The 12239-nt window shown below is 42.1% G+C and overlaps 1 protein-coding gene across 12 annotated transcripts in view; it reads right to left on the bottom strand.

The window, feature by feature from the left end:
* Positions 1 to 12239, bottom strand: part of LOC106613452 (ephrin type-B receptor 3) — a 119137-nt gene that overhangs the window by 27416 nt on the left and 79482 nt on the right. For 5 of the 12 annotated variants that reach the window (XM_045687253.1, XM_045687256.1, XM_045687251.1 and 2 more), the window contains 6 exons: positions 8225 to 8349; positions 6503 to 6665; positions 5283 to 5391; positions 3714 to 3766; positions 2008 to 2226; positions 341 to 588 (listed from right to left, as the gene is read on the bottom strand). In XM_045687253.1, the coding sequence (XP_045543209.1) occupies positions 341 to 588; positions 2008 to 2226; positions 3714 to 3766; positions 5283 to 5391; positions 6503 to 6665; positions 8225 to 8349 (917 nt within the window). The remainder of the gene's footprint in view (positions 1 to 340; positions 589 to 2007; positions 2227 to 3713; positions 3767 to 5282; positions 5392 to 6502; positions 6666 to 8224; positions 8350 to 12239) is intronic. The other 7 variants (XM_045687258.1, XM_014215695.2, XM_045687257.1 and 4 more) reach the window with 3 other exon arrangements.

Consider the following 12239-nt stretch of genomic DNA (forward strand, 5'->3'; position numbering starts at 1 on the left):
ATACACATTTATGATGTGTTTTCAAGAGTATCAATTCTCTGGGTGTTTTTATATAGTGCATGTTCAATGGATTTAGTACAGATATTGACAGCAAGGTAGGCCTTTGTTATTATGAAAACATTTTTGGGGGTACAGTAGGTGGTGGGTAATGTTAGCAATATGTGAAATTATGTTTTTTTTTATTACCTTTGCCAAACCCTGAGCTCAATGTTTCAAATAATTAGCTAATTCTAAACATATCCTTGTGTGTGTGTGTGTATGCACCCACCAAATTATTATTATTATTTAGTATTGTGTGTGTGTGCACCCTTGTGTGAGTATGTTCCACAGGTTCTCTTACCCTCAAGAAAGAGTCCAGCGCCCCGTTCTCCATAAACTCTGTGACGATCATGACTGGCCGGCTCTTGGTGACCACGCCCTCCAATCGAATGATGTTGGGGTGGTCGAACTGTCCCATGATGCTTGCTTCACTCAGGAAGTCCCGCCTCTGCCGGTCAGTGTAGCCCACCTTGAGTGTCTTGATAGCCACAATGATCTCACGTCGGCCGGGTAGCTTGCAACGCCCGCGACACACCTCCCCAAACTCTCCTATGAGAACGAGGAATGGGAGACAGCGAGAGAGAGAGAGAGAAGAGAGAGAGAGACGGAGGGGGGAAGAGAGGAAGGATCGGAAAAGTGGAGGAGAGTGGGGGAGAGATGGGAGAGGGACAGTTTACTGGTTAGAAACAAGGAGCCAGGGAAGGGAAGCGGGAGACTGCGAGAGAGAGGGGCTCGAGCAGTGTACGGTGGCTAGGAGTGGCAGAGAAAAGGGGGATGAAAGGTGAGAGTGAGGGACGGCCGAAGGAGAACTAATAACGTAGGGAAAAGTGGGTTAGCGTGGGTAGTCTGGGGGTTTGATAAGAGAGTGGGGAGGTGGGAGGCTAGAGAAATAGGTGGGGGTAGAGGGGTGGTTGGGGAGATTAGTATTCAGATGAGTCAGGGGCAGGGGCGGAAGAAGAGGCTGGAGGCGAGAGAAGCTTGGGGGTCGTGGAGGCTTTGCGTTTAGGTCCTAACACACCAAGCGGGTGCGAGAGTGTGTGAGAGTGTGTGTGCGAGAGATGGAAACAAGGGAAGTGAGGGAAAGGGGGAGGGTAAAGGAGAGGGGCAACAGGGTTTGAGGATTGTCACTAAAGGCGAAGGCTGGGAAGCGACGGGTTCAAGTAGCAGCAGTAGATGTTAAGCCGTGGTAGTGGTAGCAGTAGTAGAGCAGAGGGGGCTCAGCTGCAGGCGACATACACCTCAAAATCCAAATTCCCATCACCACAAGTCTTCGTTCGGCTCAGATACAAGGCTAACTCTGAGTCGACAACAGTCCTGCAGCTTTTTAGCAAAAGTATTACTAATATTTCAAAATATCAAGATTTTAACTCTAACTAGTACATCAAAAAGGGGCGGAGGGATGGAGCAAGGGTGTAAACAGGAAGAAGTAAACAGGAAGGATGACCACAATAAGTGATGAGGTCAAGGGTCAAAGGGACTTTGGAGTGGCCCCCTTTTAGAGTGGCCCTCAAGACACTTAAAGAGGGGGATGGAGTTTAGAGATGATGTTCTAGCTTCTTGAATAGCCAATCAACTCTCCTAGATGATGATTAAGTCAGTTAGATTCAAGTAGGGGAGCTAATCAATTGAAGTCATTGATTAATGACAGTTGAACAAACAAAATAACTTCCTACTACAGAGCACCTCTCCAGGACCAGGAATGGGCAGTTCTTAGAGGTTAAAGGTTTAATAAAACAAAGAGATAAAAAGTGGGGAAAGGAGGTAGCAATCATAAAGGCACTTAGGTGCCAACCTAAGGGGGAGCTACAGTTGTGAGTGAAGCGAATTAGGGGACGCAACATTTTTTGCAAAGGTGTAAGTGCATATTTGTGATTAGGTGGGCTGCTAGTGCTGGGGGGATGGGGGGAGCGCGAGGGGAGGCGAGGATGGTTTAAGGGGGGGTTGGGACGATGAATTGAGTGAAAGTACCGCTTGGCGTGAAGTCCTCTAACGGTATGGCCTGGAGGTGACTAGCATTCTTCCCCCTGAAGCTCAGGAGCTTTTGTTGGTTACCTGCGCCAATGACTTCCTCGATCTTCACGCAGGAGATGTCGATCTCCTTGGCAAACTCGCGGATGGCCTCATTGGGATCCTCGTAGGTGAAGGGGTCAATATAGACCTTCATTCCAGGCGTGACTATAGGGGATTCAATAGTGGAAATAATCACATGAATCAAGGCAGTCAAGCAGAAATTACCATTCAAAATTATTTGTATAGCATTGATTGTTTATCAATTAAATGCATGAAGGCGGCCTACGTGTTGTAATGATAGCTTTGCTTCTAATGATAATGAGTGCATTAACATAGGATTTTACAGTCGAGGATTAACACCAATGAGATCCACAACCACTACACTCTCAGAAAAATGGGTTCCAAAGGGTTCTTCGGCTGTCCCCAGAGGAAAACCCTTTTTGGTTCCAGGTAGAACCATTTTTTAGTTTCAGGTAGAACCCTTTTGAGATCCATGTGGAGTCCTCTGTGGAAAGGGTTCTACATGGAACCCAAAAGGTTTCTTCAAAGGGTTCTTCCATCGTCTCAGTAGGTATTAAATAGAATGTTGCGGCCCACCCGCCTGTGGGGAAAACAACCTTTGGTTATCTTGGTTACCCAATTGACTCACAGCAAAAACGTCACCATTATAAAATGCAATTTTCTTGTTGTCTGCTTGGTTTCCTCATTTACAAAATTATATTTAAGAAAAGTACAACATGTCTAAAAGATTACTTTTGAACATTTCCTGCTCTCAAGCATTCTCACTACTTAGAAAAACATAATATTGTAGGGCTTCCCACATGCCCCGTTCGTGACGGCGCTAAAGTTAGCTACATGAGTGAGTGCTAGCCAATCAGAACATTAAGCTAGCCAAGACCAACAACACAAACAAACAGAATTTATAGCTACAAGAAGTGATTGGAGTTACAAACGGACTATACTAAATACTAAATTAGTTAAATCTCTTTCATGTGATGAAATGTTTTCCACACACATAGCTACATGTAGCCTACTTGGCCATTATGTCCCCACAATTTCCCACACTGAATAGATTGAAGCCACAGGGCTCTTCTCGCAGGCTCTATTTCCCTTTTAGTGAGCATTGTGAACCGTAGGTCGGGATTTTTGACCTGGTTTCTTTGAACAACACAGCGTTATTTCATATAACAAAACATCTGTGATGAAATTGGCTTTTTTACAATGGGGGTCAATAGGAAAGAATGTTTGTTTTCCCCAATTTGTGGGCGTGGTCGAGGGGAATTCCTTCTTATGACACCAAGCTTTATCTTGGCCAGGTTGTAGCTGTAAATGAGAACTTGTTCTCAACTGGCTTACCTGGTTAAATAAAGGTGAAATAAAAAATAATTCTAAACATGAATACCGACTCAGAGTATGGGTACAGCCGGTTAGGTTCTAGATAGGAAAAAAAGGTGCTAAGAGTGTACCAATGCTGCCTAAATAATCTGTGCCTGTTAAATGACATAAACAGTCTTTTGACACATATCTTGTCATATAACTGGCTTTTGACATGTAGTGTGTGGGTATACTGTTGGATGTAGGGACTAAGTCTAGCTCAGAGGGCGGCTGTTAGAATATGGATCACGTGGATAGCTTATAATGGAGGACAGGCAGTAGAGACTTACTGTACTGCTGCAGTTTCTCTGTGTACTCTGACTCGGAGCCATTCCTCTGCTTCCTGTGGGGCAAACCAGAGTAAAAACACAAAGTCAGTCAAGTACCGTATGGTGCAATACTCAATGGAACAGGATTGAGTGGCGATGATTTCAGCACAGCCGTGTCATTAGAAATAGAGAATACCACTGTATTGCTGCTCACTACGATATCTTTATATTTCAAACTAAGAAATAGAGAATTTCAGGTAAAACTACAAAATAAGATAAAATATCAGACAGGAAAAGTAGGACTCTGTTTATATGTCTGAAATGGCAGCTGAGAGAAAATATAATGGCCCAACTCTAGAAGTGAAGGACAAAGCCTCATCCAATGGCAGCCTCAGCTGTCTCCCTCAACACCCAGCTTAACACTCCCTCCTGCACGCTGGTTCAGACTAATACACTGTTCACTCCCAATCCCCCTTATTTATTCTGTTCATCCTCCTCTTTCTCTTATTTCTTCAGTATCAGTCCATTAATGCGGGGGAGATGGCTATGACAGGGCGAAGGGGGTGGGGTTGTTGAAATTACATGTTAATGTGGTTCCTTTGTTGTCTAACCAGTAACCGGGGCAATAATACCCGCCGGTGATTTGCATCTCATTTCCAATTCAAATGCATTTCAGAATATGTCAAGGAGCCTCTGAGTTTTCCTTCTTTTTTTTCTTCTCTCGTGGCAGATGCTAGCGAGCTAAGCTAAGACAAAGAAATAGACTATTCAGCCTGACAGGGCCCAGGCCTGTCAGAACGGGCGGCTCACAGTGAACCATGCCACCGCTGCCGCGAGAGGCGGATGACTGCCAACCAGTCGCCAAATGGGAGGGTGTCAAACTTGAACACGTCGCCAACCTGCAGACTCCCAGTGACAGATGAGTAGTACTATGTACAGTAGAGTTGAAAGACCACGGCCAGGCTTTTACAAGAACTGAATGGATAATAAAGTTAAATGGACTAATATCCTACAAGTGAATAGAAATCAATAGGGATGGGCCGTGTCCAGGTTTTTGGGACGGGCAGCATCCAAGTGCATATACCCGGGCACTCGATGACAAGGCCATGAGTGCAGGCCTATTAGCTTCTAGCAGCTGAAACTCATGCTCTGTCCAGTGGGCTAGCCTAGCGAGGGATTGGGAGGGAAATCTGTATGGACTATCCACTGGATAGAGCTAATCTCTAACTCGCAAAACTCTTAGGTGGCAGCCAGTGTAGAGCGTCCCTGTCTTTCTGTTGTGTGTTTAAGGACGTAAACACATTCAAAAGTTTACATTTCCATTTCGTTTTTGTGTGGGTGTTTCAATCTGTAAATCAAATATGCCAGGAATTACCATAAATATGCGGTTTTCTCACTTGCTAACATTGCTATGCTAACATTGTTTCATCCACAAACTGAAGTATGGCTTATTGTTAGCTATTATTGTATGAGCTTGGTCAACTGCTTTTGATAATGAACGTGGCTTCAACGTCGGACGTAGACACTTCTTCAACGTTCGTCTAAACGACAATGTGTTCACTGGGTAGTATCGACTATGTTTATTCTCACCTGAGGCAGACGATGGCAATGACGACTACAGCGATAATGAAGACTAGACTTGCGGTGGCAGAACCCACAATAAGGGGCAGCTGCTCCTGAAGAGACTTTTCGGGGTCACCTAGAGGTCAAGAGGTTAGAGGTCAGGGTGAAGCATAGGTACCTGTCACCACTATCACATAAATACAAATACACTACACCCACACGGCCCTCACACCCTCCGACTAGGCGAACTCCCGACATCACTTTGTCCTTGTAATGTATGCGTGCATCTCCCACCTGTATAGAATGATTTGAAACAGTTTGCTACAGCAGGACAATAATCCTGCTGCAACAGGACATTTTTATTATGATGGGGATTATTATTAGTGGACATTTTTGTAGGGGTTGATACATTTTTCCTAAGGGAAAATCAAGTCTGAAATTTCACAGTGGAAATTACAAACTTCAGAAGCCTTTTTAAACCTCAAATAAACTACAAGTTAAAAATGTCCTGCATTGCAAGAACGCTTTCCTGCAACAGGGTGATGAAATTAAGATCCTATATCTGTATAGGCTTTCAACTCCTACACTTCGGCTACTCCTAGAAACCACTCCTACACTTACTCCTAGAAACCATATGCTTATGTAAAGACAGGCATGCCCTTGTGTTCACCACTCCGCATCAGAGAGAATGGGAAGGATATTGGCAGTTTCCCCAGTGTATGTTTTGTCAGTTTCAACCTTTAGATTCACGATACAGTACTGTAGCCTAACTGGCTCTAATATAAATTGGAATGACAGTCAAATAACGGGAGACATCGTCATAAATGATTCGGCAGACAGGCACCAAAGGTTTATTATTTCAATGATAAGCCTAAAGAAGTATAAACCTTTTGTAAGGCTTTTGAGCCTCTACATATTTATAAGCAGGGGCACAGGGTAAGGAAGTGGAGGTAGGAAGCAAGTGATGTAATATGGTCAGTTAGCCGACGTGTTAATCCAAAGCGATTTACAATGAACACTTATACAATAGGCTATATGTGGCCTTCGCATGAAGCAAACCCACCGTGCTGCTACCAAGTTGTGAGTCATCATCGCAACCACGAGATGTGTACCTGTTTTACAGCGTGTGAGAATTTCAGTAGTATTCTGATGCATGCTTGTGTCAATGCCGTCCCTGTATGTGTTTTAGACTGTTGACAAACCCCAATTTCTGCTCATGGGGAGAATTTTTTAAAATTAATTCATACTTTTTAGGTTGGTGCTGAAGTCGGCGGGGCTGCTATAGCGGCCGTACCCAGCCACTGTGCGGGCCCGGACCTGGACCACGTAGAGTGTGCCCGTCTTGAGCCCCTCGATGCGGGCAGAGCTCCTTTGGGCTGTCATGGTGTGGGCGATGGCCTCACCCTGGTCCTGCCAAACCAAACGCACAGAGAATGGTTAAGAAATGCCTCAAAAATGTACTAAAACAAACAACATCCCCTCATTCATATCATCCATATTCATCACCTTCCCTCCAACCGCTTTGTTGCACATGCCATGTCCAACAAATCTCACCGTACAGATGGCGAGAGGCAGCGCGAGGCGAGAATAGCTGGAGAGCTTTAATCGGTGGGTACAACACCACAACAAACATAGAGAGAGACACTAACCAGGTTTCCATCCAACCTTTTTTTACCGATCACTGTACCTGTACACAGCCAATCTGTAAATAGCACACCCGACTACCACTTCCCCATATTATTAATTACCCTTTTGCTCTTTCGCACCCCAGTATCTCTACCTCCACATTATCATCTGCACATCTATCACTCCAGTATTAATGCTAAATTGTAATTATTTTCGTCTCTATGGCCAATTTATTGCCAACCTCCCTAATCTTCTACATTTGCACACACTGTACATAGATTCTATTTTTCTTTTCTTTTGTGTTATTGACTGTACGTTTGTTTATGTGTAACTCTGTGTTGCTGTTTTTGTCGCACTGCTTTGCTTTATCTTGGCCAGATCACAGTTGTAAATGAGAACTTGTTCTCAACTGGCCAACCTGGTTAAATAAAGGTGAAATAAAAAATCTAATAAATAAATATATTATGCGAGTAAAGTCCATGTCAAATAAAACATATCACGTCAGGCCTGATGGAAACAGCAAATCTGTCCGTTAACTTTCCATTTGTAAACTTTAATAACAGGATATGTTGTGTGGTCCTCCCACTATGACTCGGGAAAGCATGCAGTTATATACAATTAAGTTATGATGAACTTCCACAGGGTGGTGAAAGTGCATGTTAATGAGCTTGATGCTCTTTTTCCAATAAATATAGAGGGTCTTATTTTGGTGACAAGATGATCGATGCTTGGCAGCAGTTTGACAAATAAAAATGATATCGCTCTTATCAACAATAATCTCATCATGTACAGTAGGTAGCCAACCAGGCACTGTATCTGCGAGCTGTTGGTTAGAGCGCACGTGCCAAGACCAGTGGGCACATTCACTATATAACGCAACATATATTTTGCCAAAATCACCAGTAGAGTTAAAAATTAGATAAAAAAATGAAAATAACACATAAAAATGAAAATAACTATTTTTATTTATTTACATGGGAATGTAACCACAAAAGCATTTTTTATGTCCACTATGTCATCACGCACAGCCTTTTATCATCAACAAGTCAATTTGATAGAAAAAGAACTCTAGTAGAAAAACTTTGTTTTTATAAAGATTTTTGAATATTTTAATTGGGGGTAAACAGAAAAGAAAAGGAGGAGGAATTGGGAGGGGAAGAAGGAATAAAGGCAGGAAGGAAGGATCAACTAAACGCCCAGCGGACAGAGGGACCGGATTAAGACTTTGTCATAAGTGTTGTTGTTATTGTTGTGGTGTTGAACTATTTCCTACGGGACAATATTATTACATCATGTGAAATAGGATGTGGAATTAAGAAGCGTTGATTTACATTGTTGCTTACCTTCTCATGGTACTTAATCTCGTAATCCAGAATGATTCCATTGGGTTTTTCAGGGGGCAGCCAGGAAAGACTCATGGTGCTCGCTGTGGCCCCCATCAGGTGAACTGTAGGTACTGCAGATGGTGCTGTAAGAGAGGGGTAGAGGGAAGGAAATATGCACTTTAATTCAGTATTCTGTGTTTTCTGAGTTTTACACCCTTTGTATATCTACACAAGCCGAAGCATATTGATGCTTTGCAGGTCTTTGTGATGTGCTGTGCTTGCGATACTTAGTACGCTATGCAGCCAGCCACTCTCTCCCCCTATAGCTCTGCTGTTCCTTTTCCAGACAAGGGATCTGTGATTCTTTCTCAGCAATGAGGGAATCAATCAACAAAATGGTGGCGCTTAGTATTTGTAAGATCCAATACACTACCTGTGCGGCACACACACACGCACATGCACACACATACATGACCTCACCCACATCAGGTTCATTTCTCAACCCACTCGTTATTTGTGACCTGTGTATGACTACACACACAGCAGTCTGTCTCTCTCTCTCTCCCTTTCTCTCCAGGCATGTCCAGGCATGTTTTGTTTCTGAGTCACTCCCACTGTACTCAACCCTGATCCATCCTCACCTCCCTAGTTCCTACCCTATCATTCGCTTTTATTTAACATCCAGTGTCCCTTCAGTCCTTCTTTAGTACGCTCAAAAATTCCCCTCTTTCTTAATGATTCTCTTCCCCAGTTTCATCTGTCTCTTTTACTCCTAGTATTCTCCTCTTCACCCCCTCCCCCCTTCTCCTTCTCTCCACCAATACTCTTTGTTAAACGGTTTCTAATCCCCAAGTCCGGTACTTTGAACCTTTGTTTCTCTGCCTTGTCATTGTCACCACCACCACCCTAGACCTCCCTCTCTCTCTCACACCCTCCCCTCTTTCTCTCTTTATTCTCTAACCCAAAGCTCCATCACCACGTAGTAGCCTACCACCAGCCACCCATTCCTCCCTGAAAATCTCAAACCTCTCCCTATAGACAATACTCCCTGGGCAAACTCCCCAGGTCATTGGGAGCCTCCTCCTGGCCGAGACACTGGGGAGTAACCAGTAACCATGGCGGGCCTCACACGGCTTATCGTCTCTATTTATTTTTGGTCTTAAAAGTTGAATGCGGAGAGTGGCGAGAATGGTGGGGAATCTAAGTATAATCTGATCTGGGTGGTGTCTCTCCTTCCCCCCTGCTGCTCCCCCCTGACCTACACTCCTCCTGGGGGGTGCATAGTGTGGGACGGGGGTCCCTGTTACCATGGGCGCTTGACTTTGTGTGAAAGTGGGGGTGCAAAAGCTTGGAGGGGAGAGGGTGGCAGGAGGGGATCAGTATATTTTTTGAATTACATTTTCCTGCAATTCTATACTGTTTCTTAACATGTGGAATACATATTATTTGTTTTTTCCACAATAAATTATATTGAAAAAGTGTTTTAATGACTAGTTTACTTATCTACCTACTTCCCTGAAAATCCCACCTCCAATAATTCATTGACTGGTCTGAAACCCTCCCAACCATGTGACTCACAAACATCCTGCTCCTTCCCCACCCACAGTGATTGATTGACAAGCCAAACTGTTAAGAATGTGGCCAGGATAACGCATGACAATGAGAAAATGAAATCAAAAATGGGAAAAATAATATTGTTTTACCCAATGTTGTAATTGGTAGGTTAATAAGAAAAAGCATTGTTAAATTGTTACGTTTTCATTTTCTTTTTGTCACAAATAACGTGATCACAATAATGTCACAAAAAATGTGATCTTTGATTTATCTTTTAAATGTAAAAAATGTATTTTCTCAATATGGCAATTATCTGGTAGGGTATTGAACAAGAACTATGAACTTGAAAATGCAAATTGGAGTACATACAAAAAAATTGAGTTACTCATATACAGCCTGCATATGTTGTTATTGTGTATTCCTAATTTGACTAATAGAAACAAAGAAAAGCACTACATACATAATGTAATCACGTATTTGGTTCTTATAACCACATATCCTACACAAATCCTACTGTAGCCTACCTGGAGAATCTTAAATCTTTAGATGAGAGAAAATAAGAGTGTTTTACATTTGAACAAATCTGTAGCCTGCAGTTATAAGACTAGGCTACTATCAATAATTTTCAAATTGTCATTCTGTTTAATAGTGGCCATTTCAACAACATACCACAGTGAGTAGGCTACATATTTGACAACAAATTGTGAAGAAACATAATAATCATAAAAAGTATGAGAAATAACAGAAGTGTTCTCTCAGCTAGCATACAAACGTTCCAATTTTCCTCAGACCTGAACTTTTTTTGGCAGCATTGTTTGAAGCGCTGTCACCATGAAAATGTTTAACTCTTAGAGACCCCTTCCTGCTCGGATCCCGTTAGCGGGATCGATTTGACAACAGTCAGTGAAATAGCAGAGCGCCAAATTCAAAACAACAAAAATCTCATAATTAGAATTTCTCACACATACAAGTATTGTACACCATTTTAAAGATAAGATTCTCGTTAATCCAACCACAGTGTCCGATTTCAAAAAGGCTTTACGGCGAAAGCAAAATATTAGATTATGTTAGGACAGCACCTAAACAAGAAAAGCCAAACAGCCATTTTCCAAGCAAGGAGAGGCGTCACAAAAACTAGAAATACAGCTAAAATGAATCACTAACCTTTGATGATCTTCATCAGATGGCACTCATAGGAATTCATGTTACACAATACATGTATGTTTTGTTCGATAAAGTTCATATTTATATCCAAAAATCTCAGTTTACATTGGGGCGTTATGTTCAGTAATGTTCTTGCCTCCAAAACCGCCGGTGATTTTGCAGAGAGCCACATCAATTTACAGAAATACTCATCATAAATGTTGATGAAAATACAAGCGTTATGCATGGGACTTTAGATAAACTTCTCCTTAACCTCTTACATCTAGACGTTCCGCTAGCGGAACACCTGCTCCAATATCCAATGATGGGCGTGGCGCGAAATACAAACTCCTCGAAAATCCGAAAACTTCAATTTTTCGAACATTTTACAGCATTTTAAAGACAAGACTCTCCTTAATCTAACCACACTGTCCGATTTCAAAAAGGCTTTACAACGAAAGCAAAACATTAGATTATGTCAGGAGAGTACCCAGCCAGAAATAATCAGACACCTATTTTTCAAGCTAGCATATAATGTCACAAAAAACAAAACCACAGCTAAATGCAGCACTAAACTTTGATGATCTTCATCAGATGACACTCCTAGGACATTATGTTATACAATACATGCATGTTTTGTTCAATCAAGTTCATATTTATATCAAAAACCAGCTTTTTACATTAGCATGTGACATTCAGAACTAGCATTCCCACCGAACACTTCCGGTGAATTTACTAAATTACTCACGATAAACGTTCACAAAAAACATAACCTCTCTAGGGTATGTGGGACGAAATCGTCCCACCTACTCAACAGCCAGTGGAATCCCGTGCCGCGATATTCAAATACCTTAGAAATGCTATTACTTAAATTTCTCAAACATATGACTATTTTACACCATTTTAAAGACAAGACTCTCGTTAATCTAACCACACGGTCCGATTTCAAAAAGGCTTTACAACGAAAGCAAAACATTAGATTATGTCAGCAGAGTACCCAGCCAGAAATAATCAGATACCCATTTTTCAAGCTAGCATATAATGTCACATAAACCCAAACCACAGCTAAATGTAGCACTAACCTTTGATGATCTTCATCAGATGACAACCCTAGGACATTATGTTATACAATACATGCATGTTTTGTTCAATCAAGTTCATATTTTTATCAAAAACCAGCTTTTTACATTAGCATGTGACGTTCAGAACTAGCATACCCACCGCAAACTTCCGGTGAATTTACTAAATTACTCACGATAAATGTTCACAAAAAACATAATTATTTTAAGAATTATAGATACAGAACTCCTTTATGCAATCGCGGTGTCCGATTTTA

The sequence above is a fragment of the Salmo salar genome, chromosome ssa10 (assembly GCF_905237065.1).
Source record: "Salmo salar chromosome ssa10, Ssal_v3.1, whole genome shotgun sequence".
In the NCBI taxonomy this organism is placed as follows: domain Eukaryota; kingdom Metazoa; phylum Chordata; class Actinopteri; order Salmoniformes; family Salmonidae; genus Salmo; species Salmo salar.